Genomic DNA, 22,021 nt, shown 5'->3' on the forward strand with positions numbered 1-22,021 from the left:
CCTTGGTAAACAAGCGCTCCTCCCTGCGTCACCCCACGACACACACACACACACACACACGCACACACTCTCTCTCCTCCTCTTCCTCTTCTCCCTTTATTCCCCACCACCTGTTTTATCACCCCTTTCATTATACACCTAGAATACATTGGTGGTGTAAGAGGGTGACACGTGGTGAAGTGGTGACAGTGTGGTGATGGTGGTGGTGTAAGAGGGTGAGATGTCGTGAAGTGGCGACAGTGTGGTGATGGTGAGGGGTGGACGGGAGGGACTGTGTCAACAAGAGGCCCTGGACCTACTAGGAGGCTTAATTGACGTTTTCTTCAGCCAATAATACAAAAAAGGAGGACTAACAGTTGTTGACACACCCACGCCCATACCTACCCACTACAGCCACACCCACTACAGCCACACCCACTACAGCCACACTGACGCCCATATCCACCTCAACAGCCACACTGACGCCCATACCTACCCACTACAGCCACACTGACACCCATATCCACCTCAACAGCCACACTGACGCCCATATCCACTCACTACAGCCACATTGACGCCCATATCCACCTCCAGCAGCCACACTGGCGCCCATATCCACTTCACTACAGCCACACTGAGGCCATATCACCTCAACAGCCACATCACGCCCATATCCACTCACTACAGCCACACTGACGCCCATATCACCCCCAACAGCCACACTGACGCCCATATCCACCACCACCGCAGTTATACTGACGCCCATACACAAACTGACTCAGTCTCACACCTCAACTTGCATCCACACCCACTTTCTTGCCCTCATGGATGCCTACAGCCACGCCCACGCCCGCAGTCACCCCTAAACGCACGCCCAGTTCCTTTACCCCCCTCCCGTGACCTCCCCCTCCTTCTCACTACCCCGGTCAGCCAAGGTGGCCAAAGCACTGATGAGCTATACTGATGTTCACTAATTTTTCAAGGCGAGGTTTACACACACACACACACACACACACACACACACACACACACACACACACACACACACACACACACACACACACACGAACTATAAGGAACTAACTGTATGCCTAGAACGTGGGATTTTATTTTCAGTCAGGCTATCACCCCTGTTGACTGTACTTGGAGCTTCAGTCTGTCACCGCATTTGACGATATCTACAGCTCAGTCTATCACCCTGGTAGACAATATCTATCCCTTCTCAGTCTGTCATTCCCTCGTCCCAGCAGCACCGCCCCTTCCTCCTCCTGTACAACTGTGGAAAGGATTCATGCCATTCCCTGTCCAATGGTGACCTCGTGTGTTGTGTTGAGGCAGCGTCACCACCACCACCCTGCCTGCCGCCCCTTGTGTCTTTTTCATTATTGTTGCAATATTTTATTTTTTTTACTATTATTCTTTCTCTTTCTCTTGTTATGTGTGTGTGTGTGTAATAATAATAATAATAATAATAATAATAATAATAATAATAATAATAAACGGTTTATTAATAGAGTTGCAGCCGGTGGCTGAAAATATACAGACTTACATTTGATTTAGACATAATGATATAATGTGCATTGAATACATTTACAGGGCTGTACAGTACATAAATCAGGAGTTGTTTAATATTTTAACAATAGATGGGATGGTGCTGTTCTTATATCTATCGGTGTGTGTGTTCATTTGTTCCATCTTTGTTAGGTAGGATTTGTATTGTTCTGATGGGTGTTTTTTAATCACACACACACACACACACACACACACACACACACACACACACACACACACATCCTACATATAAACATTATCAAACAGAGGTCTAGTTTTACTGTGCCTCCGTCAGTAACACCCTCCCTGGCAGGCCCTTCGTCAGTAAACACCCTCCCTGGCAGGCCCTTCGTCGAGTTAACATGCTCCTTGGTGATCCTCTGACTGACCCCCGTAAAACTTTAAGCTCTCGACTGTTTACTGCCTGACAGGTCCTGGTGAGGGTCTTGTTATGTGTGTGTTGTGTTCATGGTGTCTTGTCTACGCGTGGTCTTGGTTATGTTGATGTTTTAGTTTGTTTATGGTTGTTCTGGTTCTATATATTTTGTTCTCTTCCTCCTTCTCTTCCCTCTCTTCATCTTCTTGCAGTTTCGTATCTTGTTTTTCGTTCTCTTTATGTTCTCGTTCTTTACATTTCCTTATTTTTCTTCTTCCTCTGTTTGACCTTTTCCCTATTTTCCTTATTTCTATCCATGTGACAATTTTTTTCCTTCAACTTTTCTCTCCTCCTTCCTCCCCTTCTTCCTTCTCTTTTTTCCGTCTTTCCTTCTTTATATAAACCATGAGCAGACATCAACACACACACACACACACACACACACACACACACACACACACACACACACACATCAAAGTCCCACCTCACTGTTTACAAGGGAAGTTCTCTCCTTATACGTTCAGGGTGTTTATCGTTCTCCCTTCCCCCTCTCCCTTAGAATGTGTCCGTTTCATCCCAGGATTAAAGAGAGCCCAGACCTGCACTTACCACTTGTCACTGCCTCTCTCAACATTCGTATCCAAAAGTGTCGTCTATATTGGGCTGAGTGAGGCAAATTATCAAAAGGGATTCATATAATTTTGAATTCCTCTGGTAAATGCAAGGGTGTTTTGTGGTGCATCTTATGTGGTTCGGTTCATGATGGCGCTGGTATAAAATGGTGGTGATAATGGGTAAAGACTCTACTGATAATTTGCACATTCTCTCTCTCTCTCTCTCTCTCTCTCTCTCTCTCTCTCTCTCTCTCTCTCGTGTTAATGTAACCAGTTTCTCGGTGTCTCATTTACGGCACCTGTCCCCAGTTAGTTAGTTCGTGGTCACACCAGGTGGCCAAGTCATGTCTAAACCAGCTGGTCATGTTGTCACTACACCAGCTGGTCAGGTCATGACTACACCAGATGGCCGAGTCGTGACTACACCAGCTGGCCATGTCGTCACTACACCAGTTGGCCAAATCGGGGCCACAGCTTGCTAGAGGTGTTGGACGCTGGCCAGACGACCATGTGCCACCGCCGCCCTTCACTCACCTACTGCCGACTACCTGTAGAGAATAAATTGTCCAGCGTCAAGCAAGGAGTGAATAAATCTCTCGGTGAGGCAAGGAATTTTCACCTCAAAAGTATTCCCTCGACGACCACTCCAGTACAGGTCATCTAGTATGTGACGACCACTCCAGTACAGGTCGTCTAGTAGGTGACGACCACTACAGTACAGGTCGTCTAGTAGGTGACGACCACTACAGTACAGGTCGTCTAGTAGGTGACGACCACTACAGTACAGGTCGTCTAGTATGTGACGACCACTACAGTGCAGGTCGTCTAGTAGGTGACGACCACTCCAGTACAGGTCGTGTATATATTAACCTAACCTAATCATTGTACAAAATAAGTTCTTGGGTGGTGGTGTCCCAAGTTGGTTACAGGAAGGGGCCCTCAGTGCTCCCAATCTTAAGATAGGAAGGAATGTTACTGAACGGCAAGTCTACCGATCTCAAGATGGGCAAAGCACCGATATATGCGACTGCTAATCTAAAAATGGACACGGTGTCGAACTTGGTGGCTTCCGAACTAAAAATTGGCTTGATGCCGATATTTTTATAGCCGCCGATATACACATCTAAGCTTACAATGGACTCGATGCCGATATTTATTAGCTACCGATGACATATGAGGCAAGGAAGAGATTAATTCTGAGATATAATGAATTTAAATTATGAGTTATGGCGCCATTTTTTAGTACCGCTTTTAAGATGGGCAGGATATCTTCCCTCACTGGGCCGATCTGAGTTGGCGGGAAAGAAAACGAGGTTATTATTTTAAGTTGACATCAAAAACAATTAAAATGTGTAGAAAATGAGAATAATATATCACTTTTATTGAGAAACATGATATCGGTGACTAAACCATTAGCTATCTTCTCTTACTGAAACTGGAAAGGTAAATAGGACAGCAGTTTTAAGTAACAATAATTTGAGCCCACTAACCACAGGCTATCTTAACCGCTATCAAAATCATAGTCAAGAAACAAGTTACCAGCAAGATATCAATTTTAAGTGTGGGTGGGGGGGGGGGAGGTTTAAGCCACCAACCACAGGCTATCTTCACCGCTATCAAAACCTCGAGGGAAAAAACATGATAGGATTTTTAAGTGACTGCCCCCATTGGCGGTGAGTGGAGGGAGGGAGGGAAGGGTAGCGGTAGCTGTGGACCCTGTTACACGAGAGCTCTCTTACTTATCGGGTTTATTTGTACGATAAATTACTTCCTGACGCGGGGATACGTACGACACACGAGGTTTTAGGAGCAAGTCGGGGGCCCCAGAGAATCACTCGGGGCCCCCAGAGAGTCACCCGGAGTCCTCAGAGAGTCACCCGGGCCCCCTGCAGGTAAACAGGAAGGGGAACTACAGCGCCGTCAGATCTAGGTTAACCCGGTAACGAGGAGAGAAAGTGGAGGCTGACGATTTTTCCCAATAGATGGCGGTCAGTATCTCTCTCTCTCTCTCTCTCTCTCTCTCTCTCTCTCTTGGATGTCACTGTGGGGGTTAAGAACGAGGTAAAGAGGGATGTTGAGAGAGTAAAACAAACCCCAGGATCAGACTTTAAATAATGCCTGGCGTTCCTCCTACACTGACGAACGTTCTCCCGCTTTCTGCCTGGAGTAGCGATCATCCATGGCAGGAGACAGGTATATCTGCCCCTTAATTATGATTCTAGTGTCCTTATCTTATCAGGTCACGCAGTCGATATTTTTAGTGCAGTCGGTCTGTCATTTTCGGTCCAGTAACAAACTCGTAAGTCTGTGTTAAGGTAAACAAACGACCCATCGACTCAAACTCCGCCCACATTTTGGCTTCCTTGGCAACCTTGACTATTCGTAAAAGGTGATTAGTTGTTGGTTGCTAAGGGAGTCATGACGTTACATCAGTTGATTTATGGTCTCTTTTTTTTTAAGTGTAAATATGTTGGAATTTTTGTCATACATTAAACATCACAAGAAAAAAAAATGGACGTAAATATACCGATATGACGACATACCTCACATAGTAACCACGCAGCATCCAATCAAATTCCTGGAACTGAAACGGTTGCTAAGGAAGCCAAAAGTGGGCGGAATTTAGTAGATAGGCCAATTAGTATGGAGAGTAACTCGTCCAGGTGTGGCCCAAGGTGTAACCCGCCCGGTGGTATAGTGGCCATCGTGTTTCTTACCCTCACTAGAACCGGACGGATGTGGTGGACCAGGTGGAGGGGCGAAGGTATGTTCACTGAGTGTCTAATTAAACACAAACTTAATACAAAGGAGCACCTGTTATATCCTAAGTGTAAGTTAATATTTACTTACGAAGCAGGGGGTAGAGAGAGAGAGAGAGAGAGAGAGAGAGAGAGAGACGTGGTGTTGAAGGTGTGAGGATAATGGTGTCTTTCACATCTACCATTAGGGGCCGTTTAGCATTCATTGTTGACGTTGTAGTGAAGTAGTACCTCCTGACGCAGCTCACAGCCGAGTCTTTCGTACAGGAGTGAATACCATGACCTCCTCCTCCCCCTCCCTGCCTCTTGTCTCCCACTAGTTACCTAATACGGGGAGGTCCTGTCACCACCACCATCAGAATCATGCCGCCTTGGTCACCATTCTGAGCCTTACCTGGGGGGGGGGGTATCATCCATATTAGTCGTCATCACATTGTCAGTCTTATTGGTGCTATAATCATCGTGCTGACGGCCTCAAGTGGCTGCAGGAGGAGGGGGAGCTGAGAGTGATCGGTGATGGGGAGGCGGGAAGGGACTAGTTGGGAGGAATGGGGAGAGGAGGGGGAGGTAAGGGGAGTACAGTACACTAACACCTATCATAACCAGAGTTGATGCCTTCCAGTCCTGCTGAAATTGACACCCCCGTTTTCTTCCTGGTTATTGACAGCCACTTTAGGGGGTACCAATGTATAATTCTTGCCCATTTTTCATCACCTCCACGAGAGTTATGAGACCTTCAGCGAGGATTCTATGGATAAAGGAACAACTAAAATGATCTTATTGGCTGTTTGTGTGTCGTCTGTTGTCGCTGGTTGGCTGTGTGCCGTCTGTCTCACGTCCTCGTCACCACCGCTGCCCTAACATTCCCCCAACTCACACCCGCGTAACGAACTACGTGTGGTATTACCTCGAAACTGTTGCACGTCATTCTCCACGGGTCCAGACAGTCAACTTTTCCCGGTATGCAATATGAAGCATTTGTAAAACCTCCTCACTACTTGCTAGGGAATTTCTCATGTGCTTGTTAAGAAAAGTCCAGTCCAGGTATGATCGTCCCAACGAGCCACCAAAATAGGTCATCACTCGTTAAGTATCGTGAGGAATGTGACCAGGTAGTGTAAGTAATGGATGTTTGGCGACGGATCTGCATATATTTTGGGAAGTCGTGTTATTATGAGTTTGGATTCCTTTAGGGTTCACGACGATGACATGACGGCCATTCTAAAGTCATGTTAGCTCAGCCCTTCACCCCGGGAGCTGTGTTTTAGGTCTGTTATGTTTTGTTGTTTGGGTTTTTATGGGGGAGTTTTATGTTGTTGTTTTAATTCATTATTCATGTGGCGTTTTCACGTGTTTGTTGGCGACACCTGACACAGTGCTTGGTTGGGTGGCATGCATTGTAAGTTTTACCTTACCAGTGGCACCGCTAACCCACCTCCCCCCCCCCAGGCTGGTGTTCTGATAGGTGGATGTCACACTAAGTCTTGTCCTCTCACCTTGACATCTCCGCTAGAGGTGAAGACTAAAGCCGTAGAATCAGCTGATGTAAATATCTAAACATCACACACATCTCCCCTGACCGTCAAAACATCTGCTGAGGTACAAGATGATGTGTGTGTGTGTGCGTGTGTGTGTGTGTGTGTGTGTGTGTGTGTGTGTGTGTGTGTGTGTGTGTGTGTGTGTGTGTGTGTGTGTGTGTGTGTGTGTGTGTTTACCAGCCATCCCTGTATAGCGTGAAGTCTGGCCAGGATAATTTAAATCATCTCGCCAATAGATTAAAAATGGTATACGTTTTTAGCGGAATTATTTTATTTTTTACTCATAACATGTTTGAAGATATTCGTCCGTGAAGAGACTACACGATGCTATGTGGTTGCTGTGTCTCAGGGCCAGGTAGAGTGGCTGTGAGGCACCTGATGTAGGCACCTGAGTGTGGGTGAACAGTTTACCTGCCACAAGATCGTGTTGAAGAGCCAGCCACCTGCACTTCCCTCTCCAACCACTCACCACCACACTCACCTACCACTCACCACCACACTCACCTACCACTCACCACCACACTCACCTACCACTCACCACCACACTCACGTACCATTAACATTCACCAAGGTGTACAGTATGTGTACATCTTAATTGGAGGACAGGTGAACCCCCAACCTTTTGTGAGTGGTTCGGTCAACAGATAAATTATGAGACAGTGGAGTGCGTGGGACCCCTGGTGAGCGACCCCTGTGGTGGTGGTGGTGGTAGTGGGGGTAGTTGTGGTGGTGACTGTGATGATGGTCGAGGTTGTGGTAATGGTAGTGATAGTGGTAGTAGTGGTGATAGTGGCAGTGGTGGTGATAGTGGTAGTGGTAGTAGTAGTGGTGGTGGTGGTGATAGTGGGTGGTGGTGGTGGTATAGTAGTAGTGGTGGTGTAGTGGTAGTGGTGGTGGTGATGGTGGTAGTGGTGGTGGGTGGTGGGTGGGATAGTGGTAGTGGTGGTGGTGGTGATAGTGGTAGTGGTGTAGTGGTAGTGGTGGTGGTAGTAGGGTGGTGATAGTGGTAGTGGTGGTGGTAGTGGTAGTGGTGGTAGGTAGGTGGTGGTGGTTGTGGTAGTGGTGGTGGTGGTGTGGTGGTGGTGGTGGTAGTAGTGGTGGTGGTGGTTGTGGTAGTAGTGGTAGTAGTGGTGGTGGTAGTAGTGGTAGTAGTGGTGGTGATAGCGGTGGTAGTAGTATACGTTTATGTGTTTTCTACTCAGTAAACACACCGATATATTCCCCACTATTTATCTTAACACAGTTTACATGATTTACTGAACAGCTGAGGCGACAAGTTCACTGTTGATTTATGTGTTCAACTGTCCATATAGTTAATGAGTTATATATATTAAACTATTTATTTGTCCATTTGTTTATGTTAGGTTAGCCTTAGGATGGTTAGGTTAGGTTAGGTTAGGTTAGCCTTAGGATGGTTAATCATCAGGTAAAATAAACTGGGGTGTCTAATCTTCAGGTGATCCAGTCATTTGTATAGGTAGGCTATTACTATTTTTGTATACTAATCCATGCTGAGAAATAAAAACAACCAAGTCAATTCTCTGCCGCCGCCAAATAAGCGCCAATCGCCAATTAACCTGCAGACCGTAACACAAACCCCCCTACCGCGTCGCCAATCTTCCTCAGCCTCTCTGCCTTCCCCCCCTTACCTCCACCCTTACACACACATCATCCTGACGTTTACTACGATTTAATTGGTTCTTCGGCAACTTAATGGCCCAATTATGTGGTTGTGTGCATCTCAACTCAACCATCTAGGACATAAAAGTGTTTCATAGAGTTTCTCACGAAAGTGATCGCTTTCAGTAACAATGACGAGGTTAGGTGACGTGAATCTCAGTTGAGTACTGTACCATAGAAAACGGGTCAGTAAGGCATATTTTAAGGCTGACTAAAATAAAAACTAAAATCATTAATTATTTTGTTTTAATTAATATCCCATTGTTTGCGAGTTAGAGCTATTAAATACTTGATCTATACGCTATTAAAAAAATAATAATGAGATAGAAATTTAGGAGAGACAAGTATATTATTAAGGTTTGTAATTGATATATATATATATATATATATATATATATATATATATATATATATATATATATATATATATATATATATATATATATATATATATATATATATATATATATATATATATATATATATATTATGGTCGTGTCTTATTTATCGAGGGAGCAATGTACATGTGTGTGTGTGTGTGTGTGTGTGCGTTGACATACTGAAGCACTAAGGAATGGTATATAACCGACCTCTGTAAAAGCCGAGGATATTAAGTTTATAATATGGAAGGTGACTGTGTGAGAACTTAATACTGGCGAGTTAATGTAAGTGACGCGAGCATTAATTGATGTTATGTGTAATTTTTTGTCTGTTTGTTAAGGTATTACGTCTTTGATCTTCTTACCATAGAGAAAACTTTTAGAATAATTTAGACATTTAGATAGGTTTTAATATTTGAGATCTCATGAAGAATAGGCACCCTTGCTTCAGTCGCTTGATGATTAAACACCCTAACCTAACCTAACCTAACCTAACCTTCCATTTAGAGTTAAGGTGTTTAATTAATCATGAGGTGAAATAAACTGCATGGGGTGCCTAATCGCCATATGAGATCCAAAATTCTAATCACCTTGTTAATACTATTTATGTGTGCTTTTTTTTATGCATTGTGTATTATGACGTAGTTGTGGTATTTACTGGTCATAATTATAGCACTATCATGACCCTGGAGGTGTAACTACTACTAATATAAGGTGCTAATGATTGTCCCGTTCCAGGTGTGAGTCTCGACCCGGTCCCCGACATGTGCTGCGTTCCTATACCTTCCACCATGATAAGTCCTTCCACCTGGCTCTCCACCTGTACCGTGATGCCTCCTGTGCTCACCCCACCTACACCCTCTCCGCTCACGGCCACCTTACTCTCGGTCGTCCCTCCTGGGTTACTCCGGGAGGCACCGAAGCTGAGTACATCGTCTCTAGGTAAGATACACGGCAAATAATACTGAGTTGTTATTTAATTTTGTTTTTTGTTTAATTTTTTAGTTATTTTATCAGATTTTTTTTTATATTTTTTTTATTTTTTGGTTATTTTAATTAATTTTATTTTATTTTATTTTTATTTTTTGTACTTTTATGGGAAAATTCTGTAGTCAATTGGGCTATTCTATTTCCCTTTGTTGGTTACATCATAAATTAGTTGTGTAATCAATAATATCCTTTATTTTTTATCTGCATTTTCCTGACATTTAATAAGAGTTGTTTGCTAATGAAATACTTATATACTTAAAGTTCCTGTTTTAGTCATGTGTGAAATGTCGATGATTTTGTATGACCTGACCTTGACCTTGGCCCTGAACCCCTCGTCCCTTGGGTGGATGATGTGTACCCCCTTCCCTTTTTACCCTTAGCCTTACTCACTCCCTGAGTCCTTAGAGAGGGGTTAAGCTGTTTGATCCTCTCTCTCTCTCTCTCTCTCTCTCTCTCTTTTCTTCTGGGTGAGATGAGGCGGTGTAACATCCATTCCTGTCAAGTAACACCCCTCCACGCCCTGTAACACCTCCACGCCCTGTAACACTCCTCCGCCCTGTAACCCCTTCACGCCCTGTACCACTCCACGCCCTGTAACCCCTCCACGCCCTGTAACTCCCCTCCACGCCCCAGACACCCCTCCACGCCCTGTAACCCTCACGCCCTGTGACACCCCTCCACGCCCCAGACACCCCTCCACGCCCCAGACACCTCTCCACGCCCTGTAATACCCCTCATGCCCTGAACCACCCTCCACACCCTGTAAAACACTGTTCTCCGCAGGGTGGAGGTAGTGAGCCATACACACCGTGACGCCGCCCTCGTTGCTGCCGCCGTCAACGCCTCCTGCCCCGGCAAAGTCATCAAGGTAAGATGCACCTGCCTCTCTCTCTCTCTCTCTCTCTCTCTCTGGGTTTCATTCTGGGGTTCAGTAGTTGGCGCGATACTATTTGTGGAACCTCTGTGTGTAAGAGAAAGAGAGAGATCCTTAAACCATCTGAAGTTTTGTACCTGTTTAAGGGTCACTTTAGGAGTTCAGAGTTAGCATGACTTATTTTTACACACACACACACACACACACACACACACACACACACACACACACACACACACAGGGGTCCATAACAGTGTCTTATCACTTATGAGCTGATAAAATAACTCATCAACTTGTATAAGACATAATTGTTACCCGTACGAAACAGTGTCATTGTGTTCTTGTTCTATACGGGTACTGTACCCGTTTGTCCTTGTCTTTTTTCTTCAACAAAATAAGTTGGGTGTCGTGCCTTCATATTTGCCTTTATCATCTTGAAGTATAGCAGGTGTGTGCAGGTTGTTACAGGACGTGTATTATTACAGGCCATCACCCAGGTATGAGAAGGTCGCTGGCCACATACCACAACATCAACACTCGTGATTAGATTTGGCCCCAGATAAACCCATGGTTGTCTCTACAAACAGATTTATGGACCTGGGCAGTTTATTAAAGGGGTGGCTGGGTGATGTTAGTCCGGCAGTACGGAAACTTGACTACTAAGCTTCCTGTACCCAAGGAGGTAATTTAACTGGCACCTTGCTGGACCGCCTTCACTTCCCCGGCTATATAGTTAGGTGACCATTTACAGCTGGGTGGACTAGGGTCTCCCACGGGCAGGAACCAGAGCATGTTAGGCTACTACACTAAACCACAGACTGATTTAGCGATTTTTCAATGTTCTGCTGCTGTGTTGATTTTGTCCGAGTGAAAGGTCACGTAGAGTTTACAGATAAGGGATTTGTTCTGCTAGTCTTACATAAATATACCCACTGTACGCAGACACACCTTGTGACACCTGCCACACACTGTTGGTACTGGCAGGATGACAGTTTCTGAGGTCTAGTGAAATGGTTGTGGGAGTGAATGAGGTGGGGACGCGTGCAGTGTGTCAGTGACTGTTAACTGACTCTCTCTCTCTCTCTCTCTCATCCATCATTAACATTCACCAGAAGGGTCCGTCATAGCCTGTGACCAACGCTGCCTCTCAACATTTCAAGAATATTTCACTAATTGGCATTCGCATGATTGATGACTGAGGTTACCGAGTACTGTTTTTGTGTGTATTTTTACATCCCTGGTATGTTGCCTGGGTCAGTCTGCCTCTCTCCCTCACACACGATTTTCTTGAGATGAAAAACCGTATATCCGTCAACTCCTCTTTTTAGTGGTGCGTGAATTACTTAAGAAAATTATACGATCGATCAAATTCAGACGTAAATTAGAACCTTAAAACCGATACTAACCTGTTCTGATTCTCAAAGGTTCGCACGTGGATTTTTTTTCTTGTCTTTACCACTATGTAGGAATTTTAGCTTCACCTCCATGACTCAAGATGCAACACGACGGTAGTCTAGAGCGTCGGGAAAGGCTGATACTAAACTCTTTCTCTCTCCCTCATGGGAAAAACAAAGCACTATCGACGAGAGAGAAAATGCTTATAAGGAACATTTATCAAATGCATGGTCTCTCTCTCTCTCTCTCTCATGATTACATGACAATTAGACACCCCCATTTATTTCACCTGCTGATTAATCCCCCCCCTCCTCGGTAACCTAACTTAACCTAACCTAGCCTAATTTAATCTAATCTATTTTACCTGCTGATTAAACACCCCAATGCTAACCTAACCCCCCCTCCTCCAATTAGCGTTAGGGTGTTTGCAGGTGAGGTAATAAGCTAGGAGGGGGGGGGGACTAATCTTCACATGATCTACATATTTTACAGGTGACCTCATTATAATGCAGGTGTTCGTATAGGTGTGTTTTGGTGATCCACACAGTGACGACAGAGAGGCATCAATTAAAACGTGACGATATAGAGGCTTCAATTAGTGACGATATAGAGACGTCAATTAAAACGTGACGATATAGAGGCATCAGTTAGTGACGATATAGAGGCATCAATTAAAACGTGACAATATAGAGACATCAATTAAAACGCCTTTCTTTTTTTTGTCTCTTAATCGTGTTATTTTGGTCGTGGGCGAAGATTGTAGGATTCATGTATATTTTGCCTAAGTGAATGGTACACGTGTTTAGCTGCATGGGTTTTGGATTTAAATATTAGCTGTTATCTCTCTCCCTCTCTCTCTCTCATTCACCAGTTAGGTTAGGTTAATGTTAAGGTAAATTAAGCTGGGGTAGCTAATCTTCAAGTGATCCGTTATTTATCCCTTTAAGATCCTTGTTTATGTCTTCCCTGTGCCTCGTCTTGTCACTATCACTATACACCACCTCTGTGCCCTCAGCCCTGGAAGCCTCACAAGCCTCACACGGTCCTGGCCTACACGGAGACCAATAACGAGGTGATGGAGGACGACGACTGCGGCAGGAATCTAGGGGCCGCCTGGCACGAACTCCAGCTGGTGAGGGTGGAGCTCACGGCCCCCAAGCACTCGCAGAAGGGCACCCAGGGCGGCTCTTCCTCCTCCTCCATGATGGGCGCCCGGAAGGAACTCTTCTTGGGTGACATACACACGGATTTCTCCAAGCAGGACCTCTACCGCCCTACGGGTTACCAGCCACCTCTCTTGAACGTCAAATACGTGAGTATCTTATTCCTCCTCCTGATGGGGGGGCTGCTAATACTACAAGTTCTTCACGTCCTTATCTGAGTGAATGTAGCGCCGTGGATAGATTTTATTTGGTTTGTTTCTTCAGATGTACTGCTCTAAGTCTATCTACACGAGTGAGAGAAAACCAGAGAACAGAGAGAGAGAGCCTGCACAGTAGACTTGTTTTGTTTTTGTTTTTTAAAGGTCTCTGACATACTCGAGAGGTTAGGTAAGGACATGACCTACTTAATCCTCCACCCATGACGTCTCTTCACTTACACCTATTAGTTTCAGTCCACCACTTGGCTCCCTCTCTTAAGAATGTGTCTGTCATCCTCTCCCGTCGTCGTATCTCTCGTCTCGTCATCTCTGAGTCGTGAGAGCCTCATGTTTGTCTCTTCACTTGTTCTGATATATTTTACCAAATTAGAATAAACTGAGTTTTTATCCCAGGGGTAAAATCTTGATCTTGTTGCCAGCCTGTGTAGTGTTGTTAGATGTGACCCCTAACTACCGTATACCTGTCTACCCTCATTACCACCCCTAACTACCTGTCTGCCCTCATAACCGTGCTTGTTGTAAACCCCCCAACTGCCCTCGTAAGAAGTGTAGTGATTTAGGATGGTGTTTGAGCATTTTTCTGATGGGTGTATTAAATAAGTTGAGTATGTACAGTGACCTCCAGGTGTAATGTTACCACCTACCGTGCCTCCCTTGCTCATGTGGCACCGTGGCTCTACTCGTGTGGCTGGGGAACTGATTGATATTTTTTCCCCAGTAACGTACTTGTTATTGCCAGAATTTTTGCTCTAGGTAAGCGATGGGTAAGTCGTCAGTCCCTTCTTTACGGTGATGGCGGTGGATGCAAGAGGGTGCTGGACATGGCGGGAGAGGAGGAGAAGGAGGGGGGGAAAAGGGAAAAAGGAGAGGAAGAGAAGGAAAATGGGGGTAGGGGAAGGAGAAGGAGGGATAAAAGGGGAAGGAGCAGAGGAGGAGAAGGAGAGGAGAGGAAGGGGTAGTAGGAGAAAGGGTTACCTCTACGTGTCTAATAGCAGGGGGGCACCAAGGGGGGTCGAGCCCTCTACGTCGCTCTCCGGGGGGCGTCGCGCCGCTTCACCCTCTTCGACCTGAGGTATAGGTTGAGGTAGACTCCTGCAACTCTCACCACTAGGCTTTGTTGTGTTGTCAGACTCACCAAAGTTGTCTGAGACTCTTTTTCTTCTATACTATTCAATGTATTAGTGGCTCAGTGGGGGGTGTGTTCGCCTCACAAACGATGGGTCCTCGGTTTGATTCTTAGCCAGAGTAAACGACTGAGTTCTCTCTACTTGTATACCAGTCAAGCTTTGTATCCCAGTCACTCCTTGTACACCAGTCACTCCTTGTACACCAGTCAGTCATTACTTGTGCACTAGTAACTTTTTGGATGCCATTCAGTCTCTGTACTCCAGCCAAAGTGGAGGAGGAGGAGGAGGAGGAGTTAACCCACTAGCTGATGAATACTAATAACCAGAGGACCACCTAATCCCACCTATCGCTAACCTGTACCTGATGCCCAACCACCCTACCGTGTACTATACCAGGATGAGACGTGTATGAATGAAGAAATAATAATGATATGATAATAACTGGTTTAGCTTTATATTTCCCAGCAGAAAAAAAAAAACAAATAAAAAAAATACGAAGCGGAAATTAGTGTGATTTTTACGTGTATGATTCTGGATAAACACCTAACATTTTCTGATTGTTTTGGTCGTTATTATGCATATAGGGAAGCTTGTGTGTGTGTGTGTGTGTGTGTGTTCGTCTTGGGTATCTCATTCATTGAAGGGTTTTGATGAATAATTGGAACTGTGTTTATGTGTGTGTATGCGCGTCTGGGTTCTTGTACACACACACGCACACACCGACCACGTGAGTGATGAATGGACACATCAGCTACCGGGGAGGTGAACAGGTAGTGACCTGGTCTAAGCACCTGGTAATGTACACTCCTGACTATTTATGACCCGTGGGGCGTGTGGTGGGGCGTCCCTGTCCTTATACGGGTCGTCTGTCCATACATTTATATCAGTATAAATCTGTAGACCGACGCGGCAAACTCAAGTCGATCTGGGAAGTGTGAGAGAGAGAGAGAGAGAAATATTTTGAGCCTTTGGGGAGGGAATTGTACAGATGTTGAGGAATATAAGGCTTAAAGTTCCGTTGTGTGTGTGTGTGTTTACGACTCTGAGACAGATTTACATAAAGAATAAAATCCCCATAAATAAAATATAACGACGTTGAATGGATGGAAAATAAAATACTCAGTCTTATACCAATTTTTTTTCTTAATTTTCTTCATTTTTTTTTATCGTTTTGATTTTGAAGATTAAGTTTAGTAATTACCGAATGATAATTTTTGACACGGTTTGAGATTTAGGTCAACATTAACAAAAAGATCAATTACTTGTCAACTTTTCATAATAAACATAACATAATCTGTGTGAGATAACACCTGTTTCTCAGATGTTATTAGTCGACAGGTGTGAGTTAAATGTTGACGACAGGTGTTAACAAGGATGATATTAACATTTCCACCTCTTGAGATTAACAGAACGCTTTATACCTTATTAAACATCATCATCATCATTATTACAGGTATTATTATTATTATTATTATTATTATTATTATTATTATTATTATTATTATTTGTTATTAAAGATTCTAAGCATTAATTATATCTGTAAAAAATAATCTGTGAAATATCTCGTTCTATTCATTGGATCTGTTTAATATAAGTCACTTTTGTAAACTCGCTACAAAAAAAAAAGTATCTGCACAATTTTTTGGGGCTAGACAATATGACACAACGGACGAAGGAATTTGACAACCCAACCGAGACAACAGGAGTCACAGTGTTCATTCTGACATCCTGTATCGGACCCCACCTTGTATATACTGTCTGTAGCATTTGAGTGACACGTGACTGTTGTGTCGTGTGTGTGTGTGTCAATTGTTGTGTCATGTGTGTCATCTGGCAACTCACTGCTGTCAGGGGAGGTAAGGAAGGGGAGGGAGGAAGGAAAGAAGGGGTGGAGGGAGAAAGGGAGGGAGGAAGGAAGGGGTGGAGGGAGAAAGGGAGGGATGGAGGGAGAAAGGGAAAGGGAGGAAGTAAGGGAAAGGGAGGGAGGAAGGAAGGGAAAGGGAGGGAGGAAGGGAAAGGGAGGAAAGAACGGAAAGGGAGGGACGAAGGGAAGGGAAGGGGAGGGAGGATGGTGCGTCTTGGAACCTAAACGTCCTCTCTCACCCTTCACCCTTAATACCACCAATAGTTATATACTGTAGATGGGAGGGAGTGAGGGAGGGAAGCACCCCATGGGACGCTATCAACCATCCCCTTCCATAACACACACGGGGTCTCCTTTCCGTCATGATGGGTGTTTGAATCTCTTTATTTATTTGGCAGAACACCAGACAAAAAAGGTCTTTGTGAGGGCCGGACACACAAAGATCAACCGCTGGAACCTGGTGGGTGAGAGAGAGAGAGAGAGAGAGAGAGAGAGAGAGAGAGAGAGAGAGAGAGAGAGATATTTTAGTTCTATATTTCATATGTGTGTGTGTGTGTGTGTGTGTGCTATGTATGTATGTATGAAAGTATGAATGTATGTGTGTTTGTATTTTCTTCACTATAATCCTCACATGAGGACTGACTGAGAGGACATTTATTTCTTGACCTGTTAAAAAGTACCTATATATGTGGGTATGTAGAGGGTGTCGGGGGCACAGGTGTACGGTGGGTTTGAGGGGCCAAGAGTAGGTGGTGTAGAGTAATGATGGGGCTTATGCTGAGGTGGCTATGCTGAGGTGGGCCAGGTGATGGTGGGCTAGTGTTGGATGGAGGGACTACAGTCTAAGTTTGTATGATGAACTCTGCTTTGTTGTGCCTAGAAGGGAGGGAGGGGAGGGAGGAGGGAGGGAGGGAGGGCTAGCCATAAGGGGAGGAAGGATAAGGAAGGCAAGGAGGGGAGGGAAACTATAACCTTTACGGAAACAGAATATTGGAATAAGAGAGAGAGAGAGAGAGAGAGAGAGGATTTAAACCGTCAATTGTTTCTTACTGTTGCCCTGAAAAATATGGAGGGAGAGGAGGGCAACCTAGTAGAGGAGGGCAGTCCTAAGAGAGGGAGGGAGGGAGGAAGTGAACAAGAGGACTGTAGGGAACCCGTCACTGTCTCTGCCACTTAAAGGAAAGGAAACGACCCACTGTATGGAAGGATTGTCTTCAATAAATCCTAAGTTCAATCTGGTTCTATATATATACGTATTTCTCATCTGGTATATAAATATACATACACACACACACACACACACACACACACACACACACACACACATACACACACACACACACACACACACACACACGCCTGCCTGCTCCTTATCTCTCCTCACATACTGTACTTTCAATAATCCTGTAACACGGAACCATAATTTGGATCTCCAAGTTACAGGTAATAGGTCCTGTAGTTTGAGGTGTTGGGCTTAAAGTTTCTCTGTAACAGCTTGTGGGATTTTAGCCATAATTTAGACTTAACATCTTAACGTCTTGTGGAGGTGTCGTCTTGTACACAACGTGGATCTGAAAATACCTCTTGGGTGTTCTCTTGTGTGGGTGTAGGTGGGTGGGTGGCTTTGCGGGTGTGGGTGGGTGATTGTGTGTGTGTTGGTGGGTGGGGGAGTGAAAGAATTAAGAGTCATATTTGGAAAAAATGGTCAATCGATTCTCTGAAATTTGTAACTTTTTATTAGTATTGAATTTGTGGCCAACTAATAAATATTAAATTGCTATGTACACCTGAAATTCTTTAACAAAAATAATCTCAAAGAATTACAATACCAATGACTAAAATTGTTGTATTGTGAAAGTGAATTTGACATGAACTTAACAAGACCGTAATAGGACATATATATTCGTGGACGGTGTAGGTGGGAGAGTTGGTCATCTTTTATTACTGAAGAAATATATTCGACATAAACTTTACCGCGGCATAAAGAGACGTATATGTGTGTTGGGTGGGCGGGTGGGTGGGTGGGCTGGCCGCTTTGTGGTTGGTCCTTCCTCACCACAGCGTGCTTAGTGGGTGTTGCGGTCACCCTCAACGCTTACCAGGAGACCACGAAAATATCTTAAATTGACTCTTATTTTGGTATTTTCCTTTATTTTTTTTCACACATCACTAAGAAACGATTTTGTATTATTTCTATCAGGTGTTTGTTGTGGTACTGGGCATAGTTAAGCCAGTGCGCATGCGTGAACCATACACCACCAGGAAGTGTCGGCAACGGTCATGGGGGTTTTGTTGTCGCCCACAAGAACTCCGGAGTGACGTGGCCTGATCGTAAACGTCTGGGGAAACACGTCCTCTTTCTCACCCGGGGAATATCTCACTCTCCCCACAAGTGTTTAGGACGACTCGGATCACTACTGCAGAAGACACACCTGACAAGAACAGGCAAAGTGAAACTGACGAAGGTGAAGTGTAGCTAAATTCACCCTTCGCCAGGTTCTGTTTACAGGGAAAAATTCACCGGTGTAGATACTGCCAGAACCTTGTGTGTGTGTGTGTGTGTGTGTCCTGCGGGAGGTCATCAGAATACACTGGCTCAGATCGTGCTTGTTACCCCAGTCAGGAACACACCAGCAGAAGTCCTGTGTACGAGAGAGAGTGGTTCTTAATGGGTACTGAATAACTTAAGAGAACAGAAAGATATAGAGGTGGAAGTACTGTACCGAACACCGCCCGATAACTGAGAAGATTCTTACATTAGATTAAGAAAACACATTAATTCCTGTACAGTTTTCAATACAATTTTCGACGCCTTTTCCCCCTTCATTATTGTGCCGTAACATAAGGGATCCAGTTAGAGGTCTTTTTACATCTTCAATTTCCTCATCCCTTGTCTTGCTTTCTACGGCGTTTACTGTGTGTCTGATCGTCCCGGGCCCCACGAGCCAGCATACCCGCTACAGTATGATGTACCGTAAAAAAAAAAATAATAATCTTGATGTATTCTGTCTCAGGGACCCCCACTTGAGTCCCAGTGATGTTGGTAACAAGTTGAAACGGTACATTAAGCGGTCTAGCCATCTTTGCGCTAAATACACCTCGGAGACTTTCCTTCTATATTTGTTTTGGTTATAGAGAGAAGTTAAATACCCCCGGGGCGGGCGTAGCGTGTGTGGCTGCGGCACTGCAGGCGTCGCGGCAGGAGGCTGGGTAAGTCGCGGAGTCCTGGGGCGAGTTGACGCGGTGATGGATGGTTCCCGCCAGCACACTGCCCGCCATGGAGCAGCCTCGCCAGGTCCCTCCCCGGGGGGCCACCATGATGCCTCCATGCCTGGCATACCAACTTTTTGGTACCTGATTATCTGCCTCTGGTGGTCGAGGGTTCTGCCAGGTGTTGGCCGCAGTTAAGCATACCAATTTTCTTATACTGATGGAAGTAGCATTTAAGGCCACTAACCTGTTTTTATTACCCACACAGTACTATTTTTTCTTGTTACAACAGCAGAGATACCATCTTTTTGTTGGTGGCAGAAATGGATCGGGCTGCCAAACTTTTTTAACGATGGCAGAAGTAGATAGGGCTGCCAACCTGTTTTAACGGTGGCAGGAACAATGTCTGGCCGTCTCCCTGTGTGTTTGTAAACTTCACTTCATCCGGGACACGACTCATGGAGAAACTTGACTCTAAACGAACATTAAAACACAAAGAGTAGAGAACAAAAAACACCAAACTCAAACATTCATGCCAAAGGTCACAAGTCACAGCTGATGGTCTGACGCCAAAAAATAAAAGTTATCCTCATTCATTGTCTGTAACCCCCTGTACCCTCTTAAGAACTGTACCAATGGACGTATTTTGTAATGCAGCTCTACTGAACCTTCGTTATATACCAAGGATAGATTAGGTTGGGTTAGATTTAAGTTGGGTTGGGTTCATCTTCCCTCCCAAACTTGTCTCGCCTTTCCTCCACACCTGACTCACCTTTCCTTCACACCTGACTCACCTTCCCTCCACACCTGACTCACCTTCCCTCCACACCTGCTAATCTGCCCTATCTAAAAAATCTACTGATTTGTCTACATCGAAATCTTAAAAATTTAGGTGCAATATATTAGCATTTAATAATGTTCACACTTCATTACGATAACTTTATGAACAAAAATACTAATATCCCCACCAATTGAATACTCGAAATGATGGTAATTCACTCATAAACATTACAATAACATTATCAAGTCATTACGATAGTTTACCTACTGTGTACGATACGGAAATCAGCGAGAGGTAAAAATCACTCCGTGGGTGTTTGATCCCAGATGAACGATACGTCAGAGCCATCTCCCCGGGTAAACACAAGGGAGGGACTACGCTATTGGAAGGATGATCTAGTATACATTCTATTCTTTATGTATATCTATGAACTGTTTATATGTGTGTTCATTACCTCCCTGCTGCTGCCTTCCTCCCTAGCCTAGTGCAGTTTGGGGACGGTCAAGGCCACACGCCATAGTAAGAAAAATAAAAGTATAGATTCTTTTTTTACATTCCTCTCCGTGCAGCTGAATTGCCCCCAGCAAGTTAGATACTGCAAGGAATAAACACTGAGCGAGATTACATATTTGTGCCTCCACGTTTGCCAGTGGACGATATCTGGACGTGACGTAATTTGTTATTCTTATACGACAATAACAAAGAGGTTAGTGTGCAATTCATACAATAAAAAAAGGGATAGTTTGCGCGTCTTACGACAAAAAAAAGTTTGCGATTCTTACTACAAAAAGTAAGTTTGCGATTATAACGAGAAACAAAATAGTTTGCAATTCACACGAAGGGAATGAATGTTGAATTACAGAAAACAGGAAAGAAAAAGAAAAGATTAGAAACGGTATCTAGCTGTCATCCACAAGTCCAGGAAGGTGTGCAGATGAGGAGTAGGAGACACAGACTAGTTCATATAGCGGTAAAGCTGTAGTCCCTACGCCGAGAGAACCTATATGCCCGACACGTCCACTCGGTACAAGACCCAACACAATAAGGTCAAAGGTCACGCCATAATGATATCATCGATGTAGGTTCTTTGTAAAGTTCAAGTACATTAATTTTAACTTGATGGAGCTTATGTTTTTGTGGTGTGTTGTAGGTGATTTATCTCGTACTTTTTAATTAACAGTAATAGGAAAATGAGAAGATGATGTGAGGTAAGTTATGTTGTGGTAGATAATGAGGGTGCATGAGAAGTGGATGAGAGGGAGGGAATGGGTGAGAGGGAGGGAAGGAGAGAGGGAGAGTGGGTCGTGAGAGGGAGGGACAGTGTGGGTAGTGGGAGGGAGGAGAGTGGGAAGTAGGAGAGTGGGAGGTGGGAGAAGAATTGATAATGGAAGAGGGGGTGTGGTGGCTATACGACAGGTGGTTGTGATGGAGAAGGCTTATAGTGGTGGAGGAGAGATGGTGGTGAAGGTGTTGCTGGTGGGGCGATGGTGGTGATATGGAACGATGGTGCGGATGGTGGTAG

The 22,021-nt window shown here is 44.6% G+C and overlaps 1 protein-coding gene across 2 annotated transcripts in view; it reads left to right on the plus strand.

Annotated features, from left to right (window-relative positions):
• The window catches only part of LOC121867198 (protein APCDD1-like), a 122,675-nt gene that overhangs the window by 87,238 nt on the left and 13,416 nt on the right, over positions 1 to 22,021 (plus strand). For both annotated transcript variants that reach the window (XM_042367009.1, XM_042367008.1), the window contains exons 4-6: positions 9,616 to 9,819; positions 10,651 to 10,735; positions 13,152 to 13,448. In XM_042367009.1, the coding sequence (XP_042222943.1) occupies positions 9,616 to 9,819; positions 10,651 to 10,735; positions 13,152 to 13,448 (586 nt within the window). The remainder of the gene's footprint in view (positions 1 to 9,615; positions 9,820 to 10,650; positions 10,736 to 13,151; positions 13,449 to 22,021) is intronic.

The sequence above is a fragment of the Homarus americanus genome, unplaced genomic scaffold (assembly GCF_018991925.1).
Source record: "Homarus americanus isolate GMGI-L3 unplaced genomic scaffold, GMGI_Hamer_2.0 scaffold6317, whole genome shotgun sequence".
NCBI lineage: Eukaryota > Metazoa > Arthropoda > Malacostraca > Decapoda > Nephropidae > Homarus > Homarus americanus.